General features: G+C 35.3%; 1 protein-coding gene across 5 annotated transcripts in view; it reads right to left on the minus strand.

Annotated features, from left to right (window-relative positions):
* Nucleotides 1-3,567: 3,567 nt before the first annotated feature.
* Nucleotides 3,568-25,144, minus strand: part of PTPN4 (protein tyrosine phosphatase non-receptor type 4) — a 220,415-nt gene continuing 198,838 nt past the window's right edge. For all 5 annotated transcript variants that reach the window (XM_001492520.7, XM_014732416.3, XM_070241778.1 and 2 more), the window contains 5 exons: nucleotides 23,159-23,305; nucleotides 21,324-21,452; nucleotides 18,240-18,388; nucleotides 16,837-16,972; nucleotides 3,568-11,420 (listed from right to left, as the gene is read on the minus strand). In XM_001492520.7, coding sequence (XP_001492570.1) covers nucleotides 11,334-11,420; nucleotides 16,837-16,972; nucleotides 18,240-18,388; nucleotides 21,324-21,452; nucleotides 23,159-23,305 — 648 coding nt within the window. In that variant the 3' untranslated portion in view covers nucleotides 3,568-11,333. The remainder of the gene's footprint in view (nucleotides 11,421-16,836; nucleotides 16,973-18,239; nucleotides 18,389-21,323; nucleotides 21,453-23,158; nucleotides 23,306-25,144) is intronic.

Below are 25,144 nucleotides of genomic sequence, written 5' to 3' on the forward strand. Positions count from 1 at the left end.
CATCTGTGCTGATCTTTCCTCTATTCTGTATGTGGGTTGCTGCCACAGCATGGCTTGATGAGTGGTGGACGTCCATCCCTGGGATCTGAACCTGTGAACCTGGGCTGCCGAAGCAGAGCATGCCGAACTTAGCCACTATGCCACCCAGCCCTTTCATTTCTAATATTAGCATTTGTCTCGTCTCTCTTTTTTCCTAGTTAACCTGGCTAGAGGTTTATCAATTTGATTGATCTTTCAAACAACCAACTTTTGGTTTTGTGGATTTTCTCTATTGATTTCCTGTTTTCAATTTCATTGATTTCTGCTGTAAGTTTTATTATTTTTTTCCTCTTTTTTCTTTATTCTGGCTTTCAGCAATTTGATTATGAAATGCCTTAGTAGTGGTATGAGTGTGTGTGTTTATCCTCCTCACAGTTCACTGAGCATATACAATATGAGGGCTGATATTTTTCATCAAATTTGGAAAAATTTCTGCCAGTATACCTTAAAATATTTTTGTTCTTCTTCTTCCCCTTCTTTCTGGGAGCCCACTTATTCATATGTTAGATCCCTTGATATTATCCCATGAGTCACTAAGGATCTGTCCATTATTTTTCTTTTTTCTCTGTGCTTTATTTTTTATAGATTCTATTGCTGTTTTCAAGTTTACTGATCTTTTCTTCTGTAGTATTTAAACTGCTATTGGATCCATGTGAAATTTTATTTCATATATTGTATTTTTCTTGCGTAAAAGTTCCATTTTGTTCTTGTTTGTCTATTTGTTAGAGGGTAATTTATTATTTTTTTAAAGATTGGCACCTGAGCTAACATCTGTTGCCAATCTTTCTTTCTTCTTTTTCTTCTTCTCCCCAAAGTCCCCCAGTACAATAGTTGTATATTCTTGGTTGTAGGTCCCTCTGGTTGTGCTGTGGGATGCTGCCTCAGCATGGCCTGATAAGCAGTGCCGTGTCTGCACACAGGATCCAAATTGACGAAACCCTGGGCTGCTGAAGCAGAGTGTGCAAACCTAACCACTTGGCCATGGGGCCAGCCCCTAATTTATTATTTTTAATCATGGTAAAATATACATGACAGAAAATTTAGCATTTTAACCATTTTTAAGTGTACAATTTTGTGGCATTAAGTACATTCACAATGTTGTGTAACTTTCACACTATTTCCAGAACTTGTCATCACTCCAAACAGAAACTTTGTACCCGTTAAACAATAACTCATTTTCCCTTCTTCCCAGGCCCTGGCAACCTCTAATCTACTCTTACCACATATAAGAATTTGACTACTCCAGGTACCTCGTATAAGTGGAATCATGCAATATTTGCCCTGTTCTGTCTGGCTTATCTTACTTAAAATGCTTTCACCATTCCTTCATGCTGTAGCATGTATCAGAATTTCATTCCTTTTTAAGGCTGAATAATATTTCATTGGGGGTATATATTATATTTTGTTTAACCATTCATCTGTTGTTTTACAGTTAACGTGTTTCCACCTTTCGGCTATTGTGAATAATGCTGCTATGAACATTATTGTAAAGTATCTGTTTTAAGTTGTTTTCAGTCCATCTGAGTATACATCTAGCAGTGGAATTGCCAAGTCATATAGCAATTCTATGTTTAACTTTTTGAGGAACTGCAAGACTGTCTTTCACAGAGGCTACACTAATTTACATTCCCATCGGCAATGCATGAGGGTCGAAATTTTTCCAAATCCTCACTAATACCTCTTATTTTCTTTTTTTTTTTAAATTAAAGCCACCTGGATGTGTATGAAGTGGTATCTCATTGTGGTTTTGGTTGGCATTTCCCCAATGGCTAGTGATGTAAGCATCTTTTCATGTATTTATTGGCCATATGTATATTTTCTTTGGAGAAATGTCAATTTTTGTTCTTTGCCCATTTTTGAACTTTTAAAATTGCTTTTGTTTTAGTTCTAGGAGTTCTTGATATATTCTCTATACAAATCCATTATCAGATACATGACTTGCAAAATTTTCTTCCATTCTGTGGATTTTTTCACTCTTGCCAGTGTCTTTGGTGCACAAAAGTTTTTAATTTCAATGAAGTCCATTTTTTGTTGTTGTTGTTGGTCATGCTTTTGGCGTCATATCCAAGAAATCATTGCCAAATCTAATGTTATAAAGATTTTTCCCTAAATTTCCTTCCAAGAGTTTTATAGTTTTAGCTCTTTAGGTTTTTTTAATCCTTCTCAATTTTTGCCATTCTTTTGCCAATGGATGTCTAGTTTAACACTTTGTCAAAAAGACTGTTCTTTGCCCATTGAATGGTCCTGCCGCCCTTGTAGAAAATAATTTTGTGACCATATATGTGAGGACTTATTTCTGGGATCTCTATTCTATTCCCTTAGAGAACAAGAAATACAAGGGATCAATAAAGATATGAAAATCCACTTAACCTCCTTACAGAAGAAATGCATGCCAAATATTTCACTTATGGGATGAGCAAATAAAGGCTGATATCAGTTCTAATAAGAATGCAGGGAAAGACATTAAGTTTCTTATGCTTTGGTGGAAGCATAAACTGGTATAATCTCTGCAATTAGACAATATTTATTGAAATTTAAAAATGCAGGTGCCTTATGACCTACCAATCCTACTGCTGGAAATTTACCCCACACATATACTGGCAATGATTAATGAAAATATTTGCATGAGGATTTCATTTGAGTATTGCTTGTACAGTATAAACTGGAAACAAGCTAAGTGTGCATCAGGAAACTAAATTATGGATATCCATATGATGGAGTAGAAAGCTAAGTGATTAAAAAGAATGAAGTAGCCCTGAATATGCTGATATGGAAATATTTCCAAGATGACAGAGCAAGCTGCAGAATATATTGTACAATCCCTTTGACATTAACAAAATGTCTATGTACACAGAAATGCAAGCACACACATTTCCTCCTCCCAGATGAAAATACAAGAAATTTGACAGAGGTTGCTATTGGTTTGAGGGCATTATTCTTGGGGGTGGGGTATGGGGAAGGGGCTTTCAGAACTTCTCTTGGATCTTCCTTATACTGTGTGAATTTTTATTATCATGTCCATAAGAACAGAGTCATGGTATAATCAAAAATCTTTACTTTTGCCATCTTGCTTTGTTTATTTTTAGATATGAAATTACTTAAATATTAGTATTTTCTCTAAGAACTTATTTTCTTTCAGATGAAAAATGGCATTCCTAACTGCACTTGGGGAAGATACGAGACAAGCTGACTTCAGGCACAGAAAGAAAGGTCCTTTATTTTGCCTAACAAGGTCTTACATCAGGCATACCAGAACAGAGGGACTGGTGCTGGGGGAGGAGAGCAATCGAGCAGTGGCCACAGTGAAGGAGGAGCTTCTTAAGACACTCTTTAATGTTCTAAATCCCTTTTAGTTCCTTACTTACCTGCCCCGACAAATACAGCCACTATGTGAGCCAGTAATTCTAGAAATAAATTTTGCACTTAGAGTTCTCCCGGTCCCTTCTGATCACCCATTCATGAACATAATCATTGTTTGAAAAGCTCCCCCCAAAAAACACCCATCAAATGATCTTCAAAACTCCTGTATTTAAATTACTAAAGCACATCTTTATTTTGCAAGTGAACAATTAAGTCACAGCTAGAGTTTTTTCACGTTTGTACCTGAACAACCATTTCTCAATCAAAATGAAATGTGGCCAACATAGTATATGTAATAGCATTTCACATAACATAGGTCGCTCTTAGGACTAAAACAGTTTCAATGCAAACCAACATTTTTATCCTGTTTGCTGTTAGTATTCAAAGATTTTTTTACATGAATTGCAGGAATGCTAATGTTTCACTTAATCAAGACAAATACACAAGGCCTCTCAAGCACACAGCAAGCTGCACTGGCAAATGCATAGTGATGATTTCAAATTACCCAGTGTTGACCAAATTCAAGCTTACACATTTTAAATAAACCCTCAGCTTCTTTGCCTCTTAATTATGGGAACAAACCATATGGAAAGAGATATTTGTGTGAAATAGGGGAAAAAGTTCAAAAATTAAGGAGCTAATTCCATTTTGCTATTAGGTCAGTACAATCAAACGTGAAATGGCAGAAAACGTAAAATTCTATTTTAATTAGGAAATAAACTAGATTTTTAACTAAGTGACTTTTTGCCCTTCATATGTACACGTAGCACCTGTTACAAGAAAAAAAAAATCCCAAAGTAAAACACCCTCTACATAGAAATAATTATTTTTAAAACTACTACTTAAAAATATCACTGATGAGTGTATATAGTAAACTGTCCTGACGTTAAGCCTACACTGTAGAAAATAAAGACTAGCTTTTCTTATTTGAAAAGATGACAATACAGACTCTAACCGCAACATCCTGATGCTGCAGGAACACTGGGTGGGACAGTTCTCACTTTTTGAGCACATATATTCTATTGATAGAAAACAAAAACAGCTTAATGTAAACTGCTTTTAGTCTCTTAAATCCTGCCCCTTGACACGTATATAAAGTGTCAGGATCTTGCCCCCTTCAGCTTACTAGTAGTACAGTACTGACTTACGCCCCAGGTACAATTCAAAACTAAACAAACGAACTTCCAAGTATTCATATAATGGTACAAAATTGCAGAGCAGAAATGATCATCGTAAACCAAACTTGTTTGAGGGTAGCTGAGGGAACTGAGTCCAGCAAGACAGTCTGCCAGGTAGCCTTTATTGTACTAAATAAACTACAGAAAAGTGGCAAAGCTCAAGTCACACCAGCTACCTTTTAAATATCAAATGATCAAGAGATCATCGTAAAGCATTTAAACTTGGGTCCAATCCAATTAATTCTACATATTAATCCATTAAATTTTTTCCATATTTACAAAACTCGTAGATTTTACTTTTAAATGTATAAATTAAGTCAGTAGTAAGCATGAAATAAAGTGCTAGTATTTGAAATTCAAAAAATCAATGTCAGCACTGAAATTTGACCTACTCTACAGTATACAAGAAAAAAGGAATAATCTTATCAACTCACTGAAAGTTGGGAAAAGATAGGTGCCAGAGAATCCCACATTTGGGCTGAAATTTTCTTGCCCAGGAAGGCAAATAATTGGAGCACTACAATTCAGGAATAACAACTAGAAAATTTCTTTTAAAATAAAAGGTAAAATGGGCTCAACTGTGATTACAGTGGATTTGGGGAAACCACATATCACTCTCCATTTGGGTCTAAGATTGTAAGCAGGGCTGAGTTTCCTTGATGGCTTTGAGGTTATCACAAGTAATTATGTTAAATTTTGGAAACTCCCAGGGTTGACGGGGCCTGATACTAAGCTTATAACAATTGTTAACAAGAGTTAACGAAGGAAGGTATCACCTTCTAGTTGTTCAGAGTATTTACTTCACAAAGACTCTACTGTAAAGGGATACCAATGATTTTTTACAAGTTGGAGGGAAGGAAGCAGGGGTCAAAATAATGAAGGCCCCAATGAGTGAAGTTTAATGAGTGATAAATAATGAATACCACCTTTTCAAGAAACTGTTGAACAAATTAATCATGCCTAAAGATGTTGGTTTAAATGCAGGGTTTTCGGTTGTTTTTTTGTTCGGCTGCATTAATAAACCCTTAAGCATATAAGACACCAGTGCTACAAGTCAGAGTTGGGCTCAGCGGTCCTAGCTGTCCAAGATCTTGAGAATAAAAAGGCAAAACGATCTGTCAGGGGCCTCTGCACGTATTCACTGTGCTGAGTCTCAGGCACGGTTTTCTGGCTTCAGATAGCACTTTCACAATGATGTCCTCATTTGTAGCTTCCAGGGACAAAGCCTGAGAACTTTCCTCCATGATAAACACACACAGCAGAATGTTCACCCTCACATAAAAACACCCTTCCACACTCCAGAGAAGTCTAGAATTCAATTATTTTATACTTAAAAACAGTATGCACAAATTTTCTTGAAATTCTCTATTCTAGAGCTAAAACAAGGCAAAATGAAGAACAACGTACATTATATGTGAAATATGCTTCAATAACAATTGCTTGTTTATAAAGAAAATTACATTTTTCTTCTAAAATTGCATTATGTATAATGAAATACACTCTCCTTTCCTGCTTTTCAATCCCTCGCTGACTTTTTTTTAAAACAGAATATCGTCAGAACTAAATCATAATTCTAATAACATTTGAAAGATACATTCATTTTCTTTACAGCATGAAAGACATACAAATATCATCTTTTCCTTTTTAAACGAAGTAAAAGTTATGTTTCAATCTTTTGTCCATACAAAAATATTTTCTCTATCATTTACACAATAGATAGGAAAATTGTACAGTGTTTAACTAAAACATTTATGAGCATAACAAGGTTTTCAAACATTTCCATTCTTGTATTGGAAATTTTAAAAGGTTTCAAGAAGTAAAACATCTGACCTTTCTCCTAAAACTGTAGCCTTTAATTTGCAATATTGCTAATTATCTTTCACTGTGTAAATTAAAAAATTGGTTTACTTATTTATGCACTGAACTACATCTAGTCAATGTTGATAGATTGCATCCCAGTGGATACTACTTCTGGCTGCACATTTAGCTTGGATTACTAAAATAAAAATAACAACGACCATAAAACTTTAGAAATCAACAAACTGCAGCAGAAAAACATACAAATAAATAGCAGCAAATTTAGATATGGAAATAGAAATAACTATTTGGTGTCGACCTACGACAACTTCATCAAGATTATAAAAATAAAATGTCTAATTTCTGGCTGAAAGAGGGCTTGTCTGTCTTTGATAACGGTGAAAGGCCTACTGTAGTAATTGCTATGAAGAATGAAGTCTGCTCTAACAAAAACTGTGGTGATGATGGCTGCAGGCATTGTAAAGTATATTGAAGCAAAAAAAATACAACTTAGGGATTCATTTCATGGACTCTTTATAAAATTGCTGAAATTATCTATTAGTTGTTAGCCCTCAAAATTTTTATTACGTAAATTCCTTTGTATCTGTATAATTTTCTAAGAATTTTCTAAAACAGTTGTGTTGTGTGATCACAACTTGTGAACACACCAATAAATCTTTGCCAACAGATCAGTAATTCTGATATTTGATAAAATTAATCCAGTGGTTTTCAATAACATAGCTATCTTTCTGGCAGGAAACAAGACACACGAAAAATGGTTGCAGAAATTGTAGTTGGCTAGCTGAAGCACATGTGAGAAGTAAGCAATGTTGATATAAGGTAGTTACACTTTGTTGATGTAGCAGCTTTTACATAAAAGCAAGCTGTGGCATAATTTATCTTTGTCTTGTCAGAGTATCAACAGATGTTCATTCCAACAAATATTTACCATATGTATTTACTCTAATCGACTTAAATGCAAATTCACCTGAACTACAAAATTACTACAAAATAAAAGAAATGTAAACATATTCCACATTATTGTGGTATAAATAATTTTTATGAATTCAAAACTACTTTGGCAACCTTACCACCAGAATATTTTAAATATTCTAAACACAGATATTAAATAGAACATTGTTAAAAATTCTTGTTTCTTTCTCCCTTCCTGATAAGATTATAAAACAAGTAATGCTTTAATTCTATTAATGTTCACATTATAAACATAAATTATTTGATTTAAGTGGACATATATTCTAAATCTTAGTTCTATGTTTTAAGCGCTTTTAAAAATTAGTCTTCTAACTTGCATTTCAGAATGTTTCATACTGCATATACATCAGCCTAAATATCACAAAAGCTTATGTTCTATCAAGGAAGCAAGATTAGCAAACTGAGTTGGGTGCTAGTTAGGATCACTTTTTAAAGCCTACTTATTTTCTAAATTAAGTGACATCGTCTAAAGTCCTCATAGTTACTAAGTGAAAACACTGCCTGAGTATAATTCTTGAACCGAAATAGACTAAAGTTCACAAGAATGTATGATATTCACATATGTTGTCAAAAATAGGAGAAAGTGAGATTAGATAAAATCTTTCAGGTTCCTTTCAGCTCTCAAGTTATAGTACTTCTAGTGGAGACGGGAGACTTTTGCTCAAATATCTGATTAGACCTGATCAGCCCTGCCAACAAATTATAAACAACTCTGTAATTAATATAATCCTTTACCTCTGTTTGCGAGCATTTGCCTTTGTGAAACACACAAATATGTGAACACACAAAAGTATCTCTATGTTTATATATCAGTACTTGAAGCCTTCAAGCAACTGTCTTAAGGGCTTAACATACCTTTATACATTTGAAGTGTTTATATATAAGTTTTCTCTTTACTCTTAATCAAAATGACCAACTCCCCACCCCTCAACTTGTGTTAGCAGGCTATACAAAAGAAATTCTTTCTTAACGCTGTTCTGTCTCTATTTTAGACGGATGCACTGGTTTAACAAGTACTACCAATTCTGCTTGTGAATGTAAAGTCTATTCCAAAATATTCCACATTCTATGCACACAGTGCTGACGCAAATCAGGTGCTCAATAAAACATTTGAAATGAACATAGTAAAATCATCCTAAATCAGAGAGTTAAGATTTTCACAAACATTTCCTGGCACTGACAAAAGCCCCATGATTCACCAATATCTATTTCCACTTGTGAGAATAACAGAGAGCACTGATTTCTTGAGTGTGTGTGGGGAGCAGGGGTGCAGTTTGGTTGCAGGAGGGGGAGAGTAGTTTAGATACAAGAAATTTGGCATTTTAAACACACAATATTACACTGATATGAATGGAATCTAGAACTACTTGGCAAATGAAAGCTAGGATTATTTCTAGAGCCCTATTTAGACTGATAAACAGGTTAAAGAATTCTCAGGTGTAATGGATAAAGTCTTATCTGTGGTGTGTGTACAGGGAAGCATAATTAGCATACATTCTAATAAGTTGTGAAGGATAGTTTCTTTTAAATTTAAGATCCTAATAAATCTTTAGTGCCTTTATAAAAGGATCTTTTCTGTACATAAAAATACTGACAGAGGGTAGCTCCCAGATGAAAAATTCATATATGAGAAATTTAAACATAAGTCTAAACTTCTAATATATTATCATTTAAAGACAGGCATTAATGATTAAAAAAGGCAGCAGTGCTCATTGCCAACAAATTGTTAGAGTTGCTCTCAGAAGTGTAAACAAAGCCCTAAATTAAAGAACATGCCAACCATCACACTTCTCTGCTTCTATCTGTATGACTGTATCTTTTTAATCTATGGCTGTCATGTTCTGTCTATATAGTTAGAACAGGCAGATTTTTAAAATGCAGGTGAAACACAACTGCCGAAAGCAGTTATTAATCATGTAGACCCCCAACATGATTTACCTTTTCATGATGTCACACAGCAGCCTCAATTACATTTATCTGTTGGTAGAAAACGGAATGTTCAAATAAGACTACTTATTTACTATCTTATATTGTCTTGACTGTGAAACCCAGAAATAGATAAGAGAATCTCTTTGATATAATGGTTATGTTTACTTTTCTCTTTAAAAAAACCCAACACTATTTTAATGCAATAATTTATTTGGTATCTTGGTTATTAATGTTTAGGACTTAACTTCCTAAAACTTATGATTATGAATTTTGAATATTCAAAACAACATCATTTAGATTATACTCAAGATTTTAAAATGTACCTTTTTTTCTTCTCATACTAAACGGCATTTCAAAATATCTACCATTCAACTCTAAATTTTATCAAGACTATACAGAAATATTCAGAAACCACTAGTAAATGAATCTATTTTAGCCATAATCCATATAAAATAATTGTGTTATATAACACTTCAATAAGTGAGCAACTTTCCACTTATATTAAAACAGGGCAATTTTAAAGTTCTCTCTCTCTGTAGACTTAAAAATAAAACAACCTGAAGAGGAGAATGTACACACCCTTAAAGGGAGTCAGACCCTCCACCAGGCCAGACGGTCCAAACTCTCCACAGTAACATGCTGATAACTTCAAAAGCATCTATCAACTGGAGTAATTTAATTGTACACAAAAATGACAAGAAAACCCTCACTTCAGTTATTGAGGGATTACATTTAGAAATAAGTCAACAACGTTTCATTCCTCGTTTGAAGTATCCCAACCAATAGACCAGTGTGAACAAAGCTTGATATGAACTGAAATTAATGCTGAAGGGTAATCATTTAGTTAGCGATAGAAATAAATCACAATTAATTGCTCTAACTTTAGCTTAGAGTATCAATACATTTAACTTTAATGTGCATATTAGATGCCATTTCTAAAGTTAGGGATAAAATAAATATGAAGTTTGAAGAATAAAGCCTGTTTTGACTTGAGCTGCTAAACTGTAAGCCTTGTCCCTCAGGAAAGGAATGTGACTGTGAACAATTCCACAGCAGCAGAGCGCTCACTCGGTAGAAGACAAATTATCTTTGCTTCCTGTGGCAAAATACAGGAATGAAGAAATAGAATTTCCTTATCCTTCTTTGACTGCATAACTCTCAATACATGGAGCTATTTTTTAGAACGTGAACTGATTCAAAATGCTTAAAAATGTAAATGTACAATATACATACACACCTCCTAGTGGGGTCAAATGAGTGCCTTTTCATTAGACATACAAAGACGTCTCAAGGCACTTAAGGGGTTAAGACACAATGCATGCATTCCTTTACATCAAGTATGTGAAATCACATGATTTGGAATAAGCCAACGTTATGATAAATATAAGTTACATTATTAAATTCAAGAAAATTTGTAGATTCATATTTATACTTTCTGTAAGATGCTGGTAAATGGACAATGTGCAGCATTTCCTGGGAAAAGCAAATTCCACCTTTCTTCTTGCGAACAGCAGGCCTCTACAGGGGAGTGTAGGGAAAGACGTGCTGCATCCATAGGCAGTGTACTGGCTAAATATTGAGAATGATATTGCTAAAATTTTAAAAATAAAATCTGGTAATCAGTATAGTAAGTACATGAATCACTGGAAAACACCAGAGCTGACTCCTGATGTTGACTTCTTTTTGCTTTCAAGATACAGGTTTATCAATAGAGATGATAATTCTGAGCCTTGTCTGTGGCAATTCTCCCAGAAGCGGACTGCATGGCGCCACCACAGAATTGCATAAATTACCCTGAACACACTCAGTTAGTCACTATTTGTTCGGAGCAAAGCATGAAAGTCTTCACACACATCAATTACAGATTTTGAGAGAGGGACTTTTTTTAAACATAAAGTGCAACAGTGCTGAAGTTTTCAGTTTTTGTTAGTTCTTCATTGTTTTTGTTTAGATGCCATTTTCCTGCAAGCAGTATTATGGCACAGTGAATATAATGGAAAGCGGTTTTCCAACACGTATCCCAGACTTTTTGCTTTCTTATTTATTTGATGATGATGTTAAGGGTTTAACAAATCCTTCTTCATAAACTTTCAAAATAGCTTCACATACAAATCTGTATTGACTCTGAAAAATAAAATATAAAAAATAGAATTGATCACAAAAAGCAGAAAGCAAGAAAAATGACAAACATCTCTCTTGGCTTGCTTATAAAAAAATGAAAGTAAAACTGCACAGAGGTATCACTTCTCATCAACAGACTGGCAAAAAATAAAAAAGCCTGACAATATTCTGTTGGCAAAACTCAGTCATATATTGCTAACCAAGATGTAAAATACAACTCCTATGGATGGGAATTTGGCAGCATCTAACAAAATTACATCAATTTATCTACTGACCCAGCAATCCCACTTCTAGGAATGTATCCAAAAGATAAACTTTTAGGAAAAAAATTGAAAACATATCTTCATAAATGAGGCTATTCACTGCTGGATTATTTATAGTAACAAAAAAGTAGAAACAATCCAAATTGCCATCAGAAAGGGACTGAGTCATCCGTGGTACATCCTCACAGTGGAATAATATGTAGTGGTGGGGGGAGGGGGAGGGCGGGTGGAATAAAAGTCTATAGACTACTACAGAATGATGGCAGGATGTTTTGTCAAGTAAAAAGAGCAAGGTAGAGAAAAGTGCATACAACATATTATCTTTATAAAAGAAAGAGCGGGGAATACAAATATTTATGTATCTGCCTCAATGTACATGTTAAAAAAAAAAGGCCCAGCCCAGTGGCATAGCAGTGAAGTTCACAAATTCCACTTTGGTGGCCCGGGGTTCACCAGTCTGGATCCCGGGCATGGACCTACACACTGCTAGTCAAGCCATGCTGTGGCAGGCGTCCCACATATAAAGTAGAGGAAGATGGGCATAGATGTTAGCTCAGGTCTTCCTCAGCAAAAAGAGGAGGATTGGCGGTGGTAGATGTTAGCTCAGGGCTAATCTTCCTCAAAAAAAAAAAAAAAAAAAAAAAAGCAGCAAGGGAAGGAAAAATCATTAAAACTGGTTTCCTCTAAAGGGAAGAAGGGAATAGGGCGCATGAGACAGAGAGACTAGACTTGACTGAATATACTTCCTTCCTTTATATTTTACTTTGAAATCATATAAATATACCCCATAATTAGAACATTAATTTAAAAAATCTCTATAAATTAAAATGGAGAGTTGTTGTTTAATGGGTATAGAGTTTTAGTTTTGCAAGATGAAAACATTCTAGAGATTGTTTACACATCAGTGTGAATATAATATAAACACTGTTAAATTGTACACTTAAAAATGGTTAAGATGGTAAATTTTATGTTATGTACTTTACCACAATTAAAAATAAAAAATCCACTATGTGTGAATATAGATACAAAAACCTCAAGAAAATATTAGCAAATCAAATCGAGCAACATAAAAAAGAATCACACCATGTACAAGTAAGGTTCACCCCAGAAATGCAATGTTAGTTTAACATCCAAAATCAATTAGTGTAATACCATCATTAACAGAACAGAAGACGAAAACCACATGATCATCTCAATAGATACAGAAAAGGCATCTGACAAAAGGATACCTTTTCATGATGAAACACTCAACAAACTAAGTAACAGAGGAAACTTCCTCAATCTGATAAAGGGTATTTATAAAAAAACCCATGGGTAACATGACACTTAGTGGTGAAAAACTGACAGTTGTCCCACCAAGATCAGGAACAAGACAAGAAATGTCTGGTTTCACTACTTTATTTAACATTATACTGGAGGGTCTAGCCAGGACACTTGGGCAAGAAAAAGAGAAAAGCAGCAGATTATCTCTAATTGCAGATGACATGATTTTGGATACAAGCACACCTTGTTTGATTGTGCTTCACTTTACTGTGCTTTTCAGATCTGCATTTTTTACAAGACCCTCTACCAGCAAAAAGATTATAACTCACTGAAGGTTCACATGATGGTTAGCATTTTTTAGCAATAAAGTGTTTCTAAATTAAGGTATGTACATTGACTTTTAAACATAATGCTATCGCACACTTAACGGACTACAGTACAGCGTAAACATAACTTTTACATGCACTAGGAAACCAAAAAATTCGTGTGACTCGCTTTATTGCAGTGGTCTGGAACTGAACTCACAATATCTCCAACGTATGTCCGCATAGAGAATTCTAAGGAAGCCACTTTCATACACAAAAAACTACGAGTTAATAAATGATTTCAGTAAGGTTGCAGGATATATGATCAATATACAAAATCAACTTTATTTCTATACCCAAGCAATGAATAGTCTCAAAATGAAATTAAGAAAACAATTGCACTTACAAGAGCATCAAATAGACTAAAAAATTTAAGAATAAACTTAATAAAAGAAGTCAAAGACTTGCACATTGAAAACTACAAAACATCATCGAAAGAAATTAAAGATCCCCGTTAGATTGGCAAAAACATCCAAAACCAAGAACGACAAATGTTGGAGAGGTTGTGGAGAAAGAGGAACCCTCATACACTGTTGGTGGGAATGCAAACTGGTACAGCCACTATGGAAAACAGTATGGAGATTTCTCAAAAAGTTAAAAATAGAAATACCCTATGACCCAGCCATCCCATTACTGGGTATCTATCCTAAGAACCTGATATCAGATATCTCAAGAGTCCGTTGCACCCCTATGTTCATCGCAGCATTATTTACAATAGCCAAGACGTGGAACCAGCCTACATGCCCAGAAACTGATGATTGGATAAAGAAGATGTGGTATATATACACAATGGAATACTACTCAGCCATAAAAAAAGACGAAATTGGCCCATTCACAACAATGTGGATGGACCTCGAGGGCATTATGTTAAGCGAAATAAGTCAGTCAGAGAAAGACGAACTCTATATGACTCCACTCATAGGTGGAAATTAGTATATTGAGAAGGAGATCTGATCGGTGGTTACCAGGGAAAAGGGGGGGTGGGGGGAGGGTACGGAGGGGGAAGTGGTGTACCCACAACATGACTAACAAAAATGTACAACTGAAATCTCACAAGGTTGTAATCTATCATAACATTAATAAAAAAAAAAAAAAAAAAAAAGAAATTAAAGACTAGCATAAGAATAGACATACAAATCAACGGAACAGAATTTAAAGTCCAGAAATAAACCCTTACATTTGCGGTCAACTGATTTTTGAAAAGGGATCCAGAGACAATTAATGGGGAAAGAATAGTCTTTACAACAATGGGACCAGGACAACTGGATATCCACATGCAGAAGAATGAAACTGGAATCCTACCTCAACTCAAAATGGATTAGACACCTATATGCGAGAGCTAAAATATAAATGTGTTGGGAAAAACAGGAGTAAATCTTTGTGACCTTGAGTTAGACAATGATTTCTTAGATATAACACCGAAAACATGTTACCAAAAAAAAAAGATAAACTGGACTTCATCAAAATTAAAAACTTCTGTGTTTCAAATGACATAATCAAGAAACTGAAAGGACAGCATGGAAGAAAACATAGATCTGTAAGGGACTTGTATTCAGAAAATATGAAGAACTCATACAACCCAACAACAAAATGACAAAAAACCAAACTGAAAAAAGGGCAAAAGATTTGAACACACAGTTCTCCAAAGAAGATATAGTAATAATGGCCAATAAGTACACGAAAAGATGTTTGATATCACTAGTTATTAGGGAAATGCAAATCCAAACCACAGTGAGGTACAACTTTATATTCATAAAACAGCTAAAACAAAAAAAGATAGGTAGTAACAAGTGTTGATAATGATGTGGAGAAAATGGAACCCTCTTACACTGCCAGTGGAACTGCAAAAAGGTACAGCCGCTTTGAAAATAGCCTGGCTGTTCCTCAAAAGGTTAAACAGAATTACCACATGACCTAGCAAATCCACTTCTGGGTATGTACCATAGAAAAATGAAAACCTGTTGACATAAAAACATATACACAAGTATTTATGGCACCATTTTTCATAATAGCCAAAATGTGGAAACAATCCAAATGACCATCAACAGATGAATGGATAAACAAAATGTGGTATATATCCATACCATGGAATATTATTCAGCCAAAAAAAAAAAAAAGGAATGAAATACTCACACAGGCTACAGAATGGATAGTCACTTAAATATTATGCTAACTAAAAGAAGCCAATTACAAAAGACCAGACTATATGATTCCATTCAATGAAAGGTCCAAAATAGGTAAACTTATAGAGACAGAAAGTAGATTAGTGGTATCCTAGGGCTGGGTCCTGGGGAGGCTGGGGAAGGTATGAGGGCAAATAGGTATGGAGTTTCTTTTTGGGGTGATGAAAATGTTCTAAAATTAGACAGCAGTGATGGTTGCAAAACTGTGATATACTAAAACCCACTGAACTGTAAACTTTAAAAGGGTGAATTTTATGGTATGTGAATTCTATTTCAATGAAACTGTTCTAAAATAAAAAAAGACGATTTATATGAGACAACTGGAAATTTGAATACTGGCTATTTGGTAATAGTAAGAAATTATTGTTAAATTATACTTAGGTGTGATAATGGTATTGTAGTTTTGTTTAGAAGGAAAAACACTCCTTATCTTTTAGAGATATACACTAAAATATTTATAGACGAAATGGTATGATGTCTAGGATTTGATTCGAATACAGGGAGAGTAAGTGGTAGTATAGGTGAAACAATATGGCAAATGTTGGGTCTGAGTACTCAACATAGTGTCCATTATATTATATTGTCTATTTTTGTGTTTCAAATTTTCTGTGATTAAAAGCTAAAAATGGCACACACTTATTAGATCACATAGGTCAATTCACTTCAGTAACCTTAATGCCACCAACAAGGCTAAGATTTGACAATGACTTAATATAAAAAATAATCTTAACATTAACTCTAAAATTTCATGATTCCCCTTTTGATTCCTGGAACATAATTCAGTGTCAGTGTACAATACAATAAGTCAGTGACTTAATCGCTATGATATTTTTGTTTTTGTTGTTGCAATTTAAGTTCTTATGTAAAAAAAGAAATGCCATTTCACCACAGCTGTTCCACTGAAAGCAGGTCTATCAAGATTCTCCAGTTCACTGACACCGTTGTGCACAGCATTCCACTTGACTAAGTAACACGAGGCGAGTTCCTCTGAACCTGTTTAAACACTCAAGAGTTAACATGCTAGCGTGGTGTTGACAAACATTTTCTGTAAAAGACCAGACAGTAAATATTTTAGGTTTTGTAGACCATATGGTGCCTGTTGGAACTTCTGAACTCTATTATAGTGTGAATGTAAACAAATGAGCATGGCTGTATTCCAAGAAAACTATTTACAAAAGCAAGTGGCGGATCAGATTTGGCTCATGGGCAGTATTTGCTGACCCCTGTGCTAGGGATTGTTAGCTCCTGGCAGGAAATTAAAAAGATAAAAATATGGTATGGAATATATATCGATAAAAATCATCACGTTGAGAATACGCAATTGTACATGAAGTACAGTACTTACAGGTGTTTGGATCATCATGGCTCGTTGATCTCTCATTGTTCTTACAATGTCTAGTGGATAGACTGGTTGATTGCATTCAATGAGACACATGGCTGTTTCCATAGTAATAAGAACCCCGGTTCTTCCAATCCCGGCACTAAAATAGATAAATATGGGGCAAAGTCTTACTGATACTACTCTGGTAAACAACTTGTGGCTTTTGTGCAGAAAATTAAAGTAGTGAATCATAACATAGTAGAAGAACAATTTGATTTTAACGGTTGATAATACAAAAGTAGCAAGCCAACTAGAAAATATTTTGAAAATTGAAAAAATCTTCACACTTAATACAGATTAAATGGTTTGCATCCACCCGTTCCCCCATTGTTAGTCGTAAAAATACTATTTTAAAAGAGTTACGTTTTAGTTTTTGAAATCTGAACAAGGTATAGACGCTTATTGGAGCAACCCCCCTTTAAAATGTGAAATAATGGAATTACAATAATAAATCATTAACAAATGCACAAAATATTTTACACTCTCAAATCAGTTTTTAAAACCAAATTTAATTTTAATTAAGCTTTACTATTGAGATAGTCAAGAACAACTTTTTGAAGCATTCTCTGTGAATAGGGCTATATTAGCTATGGGGAACTTGGGATATGAAATGGCCAAATGTGTTCACCATTCCTGCCATTTTGCCTCTCAATATTTGGTCTACAATCTGTTTTGATAATTTGAAAGACTGCTCTTAATAAGTGCTGGAAAGTTTAAGGATAGATACCTCAATACATCCTCTGACTAAATCATTTAATAACAGAGGTGGCCAGGATGGGGAGAACATAATTTTTGTCTTCAAATCTCTGGGTCAGTGACAGTGAAGGCTGGAGTCATTGTATTCAGTCCTTTGAAGGCAGAAGGGGGCCTGAGTCTGAAAGGAAGGGAGAGCAGCCTACCACTGTTCAGCTGAAGCTCTTGGAAGCGGCACATCGTGTGATGGTATTGGGTGGGGCCATTCCAAGAGAGGTGAAAGTACTTGCCCACTGTCCCCAGAGGGGCCACAGGCCCGGAAGGAGTACCGTGCTGGGAGGGGGAAATCTAAACCTGAGGATGAAACCTAAAAGCCTACAATATTGTATTTCACCAAATATAAGATACCATCAATTGTAAGACATCCCAATTTCAGAGATGTTAAACTATGAAAAAGACAATCTTCTAAGAATGAGTGCAATAAAGGATTATTTTTACTTCTTATGACAAAATTTCTGCCAATCACATGTTGGAACGTACCTTTGCTTTCTACGTTCAGAGCACAGCTTTGAGTTCTAATTATCATAGTTACAATCACAACTGAAGGACAAAATAAAATATGTATTTCCTTTTAAAAATGACATATCTAGCCAGATGTTCGATCATAAGAATACCTGCAATGAACAACAATAGGTTCTTCCTTGCCAGCCCTCTTACTTCGTACGTGACAGACAAAATCCAGAAAGTCACTTGAATCATCAGGGACTCCATGGTCAGGCCAGGCTATGTACTGGATCTGAGTAAGCTGACGACTCTCATTTTTCTAAGTGTAAAGAAAAATTATTTACCTTGACTTAGGAATATCTTTAAAATATAAATAAATATTCGTCTTTTTTTCTTTAAAGATTTTATTTTTCGTTTTTCTCCCCAAAGCACCCTGATACATAGTTGTATATTCTTAGTTGTGGGTCCTTCTAGTTGTGCCATGTGGGACGCTGCCTCAGCATGGCTTGATGAGCAGTGCCATGTCCACACGCAGGATCCGAACCGGCGAAACCCTGGGCCACCGAGGCAGAGCACGTGAACTTAACCACTCAGCCATGGGGCCGGACCCAAGAAATCATTTTATAGAAACAGTTATATCCATTTAAGCTCCAGCTACCTGGATCATTACTGTTCCTATAACTCAATTTCTATATTTGTAAAATATTTTAAAGATGATAATCAAGTAAACAAGCAAAAACAAGATCCAGAGAAATGTTTAAAAAAAAAAAGCTAAAGAACTGTTAGTGAGCAAAACTGGTAAAGGGAAAAAATGTTTTTATGAACAAAGTTAAGTTAATCCTAAAAAACACAAGTGAAATTATGGAAATTAGGAAAATAAATTCTCAAAATAAATGTAGACTAAAAACTGGAGATCATAAAAACACTAAGTCAAACCAGGGCTTAATTCTTTTTTGGAGTCAGGATTGGTATAATGGAGAAAATAAGATATTGGAATTATATATCGCCATTCAAATTTTCACTCTGCTAGTTAAGGCACTTAATATTTCAGAGCCTCACTTTGTTCAACTGACAAATGAAATAACACCTATACCTAAAAGAGACAGTCTTATGTTGAAAGGGTTCTATGAGAGGACCTATAAGCCACCCAGTTAGCTGTTTGGAATTATATGCTCAAGAAATGGGAGCTATAGACATTCAACACTATAAAATCTATCTATTGTCATTTACATTAAAGGAAGAATCCAGAAAAGACCATGAAAGAAAAAGGTAATTAAGAAATGGACTAATGGAAAAATTTCTGAAGAGACTTCAGTATAATTTGATAGTTAATCTTTCAGAATTCTGTAATTCTGTAAAATGAACTAAAGATATCTAATATAGACTACCTTTATTAATATTAACATAAGAATTTAATGCTACTAATAAATCTACAAGAACAGGTAATGTAAAATAATACTCTACTAAATTTTGGGGCAGTGTCTGTCTGTCCGTCAGTCCATCCATCCACGTACGTATTTATGGTGGCAAATTTATATTCCTATTTATGTTTGGCTCAAACTTCAGAAACTAATTTGTGTTTTCAGAAACTAATTTGAAACTAAAGCATAGTTCTGAGGCACTCAGGGTTTGCAAAGAAAAGCTACTACAGTATATAAAACTGCCATGGATAATCTATAGGTGAAGTACAATAAAGAGACTACACCAAAGATAGAAATAATATTTTATGGAACCATATACAGCCCGTCTTTCACATCTATTTGGGAAAATGAAGAACTCTCTTATTGGCTTGCCTTGTTACATTAGACCATGAGCTACACAGTCTAGGTCCCTAAACCCTACATTCATTCTGATGGACTCTCTAGGCCATTAAGATTTTGAAACTTTCTATTTAATTTTTTATTTTATGTAACTTTAGCTTTATTGCATGTCAGATTCCATTAATATAAATCAGCACAACTTCTAGCTCCTTTCCTTTTGGTCAGTAAGGCTCTGTCTTGCTGGGCTCCTTTAATCAAACTCAGGGAGGTGGGTGGAGGGCGGGAAGGGATATGGAGTTCTCGTTTCTTAACCATTGATGGGACAGGCCTGGGACTTCGTAATGTCAACAAAAATCCCTGGAATACAAGAATTTAGTTAACAAAGCTTTACTGTTTATACATTACCAGAGAGATGCAGCCTTTGGCAGCAAACTGTAAGTTTGCTCCGGGAGAACAAAGGGAGGGGGGCTGCCTTTTATAGAAAAAGTTTCTGCCCAGGCTCCCGCTCAGGTGTGCTTATGCAAATAAGTCCTGATTGGTTGGCACTGGCCACAGTTTTACTGGTTAGGTCCAGGTGCCTGTTAGGGACTTTTGTAAAATCAGAAACTTTGGCAGAGTCAAAAGCTTAAGAGTGCATTCTGTGGCTTTTCCAAGAACAGGGTATGCGACTGTATCCTGGTCCCGTCATGGCCACTCGACTCCATTCTGTTTTTAGGTTCCAGTTAGCTACAGAGTCCATCTTATTCTCAGGGTTCTCTTTTTAAAATTTCATTTTGTTCCACACTAGCAATCTTCTAGTCCCCTTCAAAACCAAAGGTGGCCAGCAGGGGAATACCCAGCTGCAGATAGTGCAAGTGGGGTGCACTGTCTCCAGCAGTCTGACAGGACTGGCAGCGTGCTGCCCTCCACACACATCTCCCAACTGGGTTAGTGAGGCAACATTTATTAATCAGTTTCCATTTCTGGCTCTCGATTTGGAAGCCAAGGGGAGTGACCCAGGTGGCAGTCAGAAAAACTAGCAATTGGGAAACTGTAATTTACCTGCTGTCAGAAGGTCCTGCCCAGAGGTTTTCCTACTTAATACTGAGGAGACTGTGAAACTGCTCTCCTCTCCTCTTTTAAAAAAGGGGAATAATTTAATAGCTTTCAATTGTTCTTTCCATCTCCACAGACGTACTTTACTGATATAACTTGGAGGAAGAAATCTTTATAGCAAAACACACCCCTGGTATAATTTTTATGAATAGGCAGAGTATTAAGAGTAATAAGTATTATTTGCTAGATTCCTTTTTTTACTGACCACTCATATTTACCTCTAGAGATGGGAAATAGATTTATTTTAGTAGGAGAATATACTTCATAAGATTCAAAAGCATCCTAATTAATTTTTAAATATTTCCTAGTAACCAGGAATCAGACGAAAAACATTTTTAGCTTCCAAAGCCTTCACCTTGAATATAACAGATCTAATAAATGGATATCCTGCCTTCCTACCTCTTGGTTAAATAGTGTCATCTTCCTGAAGATACATGCAGTGTTTCCTTCTTCTGAATGGCAGGTGACTTGGTAGCATCCATAGGATGAACTTCCTGTGGGTTCTGGCCAATACTGGTGACACTTAACCTGACATCAATAGATTTAAGAAACATATATAATTTAGGTTCTCCAATTTTTTAAATGTTTTAATTTTAAAGAACTTCCAAACTTAACAGAAAAGTTAAAAGAATAATTTAATGAACTCTCATATACTCTTCACCTAGATCTGCCAACTATTAACATTTCTTCTTTGCCAATTTTTTTCTCACTGAATCAATTACTACCACGAGGGTGGCAAAATGGTGCACTAATTTTGATACTTTTTAAATTTAACAATGAGAAGGAATCCTCAACCAAAATGCCAAATGCAATCCATTTATTTTCATAGTTAGGGTTTTTTTTTTTTTTTGGTGAGGAAGATTGGCCCAGAGTTAACATTTCTTGACAATCTTCCTCTTTTTGCTTCAGGAAGATTGTCTCTGAGCTAATATCTGTGCCAATCTTCCTCCATTTTGTATGTGGGACACCACCACAGCATGGCTTGATGAGCAGTGCCATAGGTCCATGCCCAGGATCCCAACCTGTGAACCCCAGGCTGCTGAAGTGGAGCACACGCACGTAACCACTACGCCACCAGGTGAGCCCCAGTTAGGATTTTTTTAAAAACAGGTTTACCAACATGTTAATTCATATGCCATACAATTCACTCATTTAAAGTACACAATACAATTATCCTCACAGAGCTGTGTAACCATCACCACCATCATTTTTAGAACATTTTCATCACTCCCAAAAGAAATCCCATATGCTTTAGTAATTGCTGTGCATTCCTCTATCCCACCCTCCTTCCCCAACTCCAGACCTGGGCAACTGCTAACCTACTTTCTGTCCTCTGATGGATTTGCTTATTCTGGATATTTCATATAATGGAATCACACCTATGTGGTTTTTGGTGACTGGCTTTGTTCACTCAGCATAATATTTTCTAAGTTCATCTGTGTTGTAGCATGTGTCGTTTTTCCATTCCTTTTTATTACCAAATAATATTTAACGGTATGAATATACTAAATTTTATTTGGTGCATATGCACTGTTTGTACTTTTTGGCTATTATGAATATACTCCTATGACCGTTTGTGTACAAGTTTTTATGTGGACATATGTTTTCAATTCTCTTGGGTATACAGGAGTGAAACTGCCGAGTTATAGTAACTCTATGTTTAGCCTTTCGAGGAACTGACAGACTGTTTTCCAAAGTCGCTACATCATTTTACAAACCCACCAGCAGTAAAAGGAGGGTTCCGTTCTTCCACATCCTCACCAACACTTGTCATTATCTGTCATTTTTATTTTAGCCATCCTACTGGATATAACATGGTATCTCATTGTGGTTTTGATTTGCATTTCCCTGATGACTAATGACGCCAAGCATCTTTTCATGACTTTATTGGCCATTTGAATACCTTCTTTGGAGAACCATTTATTAAGATCCTTTGGCCATTTTTACATTGGGTATTTGTTGTTGAATTGTATGAGTTCTTTATATATTCTAAATACAAATCTCTTATCAAATGTATATATTAATCCATTTAAATATAACAATGATATTAATAATGGCTAACACATCACATTTATTATGTTAATCATAGTTTTAAGCACATAACCACGATGATTTTAATCATAACACCACAAGAAAGGAAGTTTACAAAAAAACCTAAATCAACATGAATATTTTGACTATACACGTAATTTGAAAATAGCCCAAGCAATATTTAAGATTCAAGTATGACTTACTCTGCCACGTTCAACTTGTGTGGTCAACATTACAACCATGGAGGAGCCTTGTTCCCAAGTCATCTGCCAAAAATCTGTACAGGTGTGGGGTAATGGCCCTTGACAAGCAATGTACTGATTTATAATGCTAGAAGAAGGGATTTCCATCTAAAAAGCAAACGACACAAAAATAAAATCTTTTGCATTATTACTTTTTACTATGATCAAGCATATGAAAATCATCTACTAAATGATAACTGAATACAACTAATCTCAATAAATTGAAAAGTCAGTAAAACAAATCCTTATCAACACTTTCTTATTTTATCTGTTGAAGAAATTTCTTGGAAATATCTAGGAGTTATATTTACCTTTCAATTAATGGAAATAGGAATTTAAATATTTTCCAAAGCACTACTATGGTTTTAAGAGCAGTTTTACAGAGAACCCTATTTCAGAGGCAGAAACTTAGTACAGAAATAAAAAATATTTGTCTCTAAACACTGGTAAAATTTGTGAGGAACAAAAATTATGCCATTTGTTTTCGTTTAGATTTTACATATAACATAAAAAGACACTAGAAAAATGTTTTAAATTCATTATCTTCAGAAAGAAGTAAGATCATGAGTATCTGGGGAAGAAGAGAAGTCATCATCCTACTACATTTCGAGATTGAATTAAAAACAGGAAAAGGTGACATATTCACATGGTAACTGGAAGAAAACCAAAGGGTGAATAGACTAAGAAGTCTCCCTCCCATCCCAGCCTGGTTTATGCCCAGGAGGGCAATTCTTCTTTCTAATTTCCAATATATCCTTTCAGAGATATTCTATATATAACACACAAATGTACACGCAATACTATCTTCCTTTTTTTCTGTAAAATGGTAGCATATAATGTTGTTCTGCATCTTTTCCACTTTATCTTTGAGATCATGTCAGATTAGTACATAAAATTTCATTCTTTTCAATGGCTCCACTATATAAATATATCATAATTTATTTAACAGACGTTTAAGTTGCTGCTAATCTATTTGCTACCATAAACAAGGCTGCACTGAAAACTTTTGTAAACCTAACATTTTTGTGCACATGAAGAAATATATTTGTACGGGCAACAGGAAGAAATGAGAATGCTGGATCAAAGTGTACGTGCACTTAAAACTTTGACAGATAGTGCCAAAATGTTCTCCAAAGAGGTTGTACGATTTATACTCCCACCAATAATGTAAGAGGAATGCTTGTTCCCTGATAATCTCCTTAATACATCCATAATCCCTTATCCACAGTTCTGAAACTCCCAAAGCTCTGAAGTCTAAGTTTGTCTCTTTTTTTTCGTACACCTGACCAAATGAGACCTGACTGGACTCATTTGACAGCAATATCTGACCCAAATTGATCTAAGACTATTTAAAGTCTTTATTAGTCCCACTTAGTGGAAATATCCATAGTTTGCTGTTGAATATCAATACATTCATTACAGGATAAAGTCCCACAGCTTATGGAGGACGTTACTTATTACAGTACAGGGTTTATGCACTGAATAACCTCTCAAAAATACAAAAAATTCTGAATCCCAAAGCATACGTAATCCCTAGTTTTCACATAAAGGATGTAGACTTGTATATGGTATTATCAAACTATTTTCCCCTCCCCAAAGCCTCAGTACATAGCTATACACCCTAGTCGGAGGCCATTCTAGTTCCTCTATGTGGGATGCTGCCACACCATGGCTTGATGAGTGGTGCATAGCTCTGTGCTCAGGACCTGAACCGGCGAACCCTGGGCCACCAAAGTGGAGTGTGCAAACTTAACCACTCGGCCAGAGGGCTGGCCTCCAAACTTTTTGACACTTCAATCTAATAGGTGAAAAATGGTGATTCCTTGCAGCTTTTTTTGAGGAAGATTAGCCCTCAGCTAACATCTGCTGCCAATCCTCCTCTTTGTGCTGAGGAAGACTGGCCCTGAGCTAACATCCATGCCCATCTTCCTCCACTTTATAGGTGGG

The sequence above is a fragment of the Equus caballus genome, chromosome 18, assembly GCF_041296265.1.
Source record: "Equus caballus isolate H_3958 breed thoroughbred chromosome 18, TB-T2T, whole genome shotgun sequence".
Lineage (NCBI taxonomy): Eukaryota > Metazoa > Chordata > Mammalia > Perissodactyla > Equidae > Equus > Equus caballus.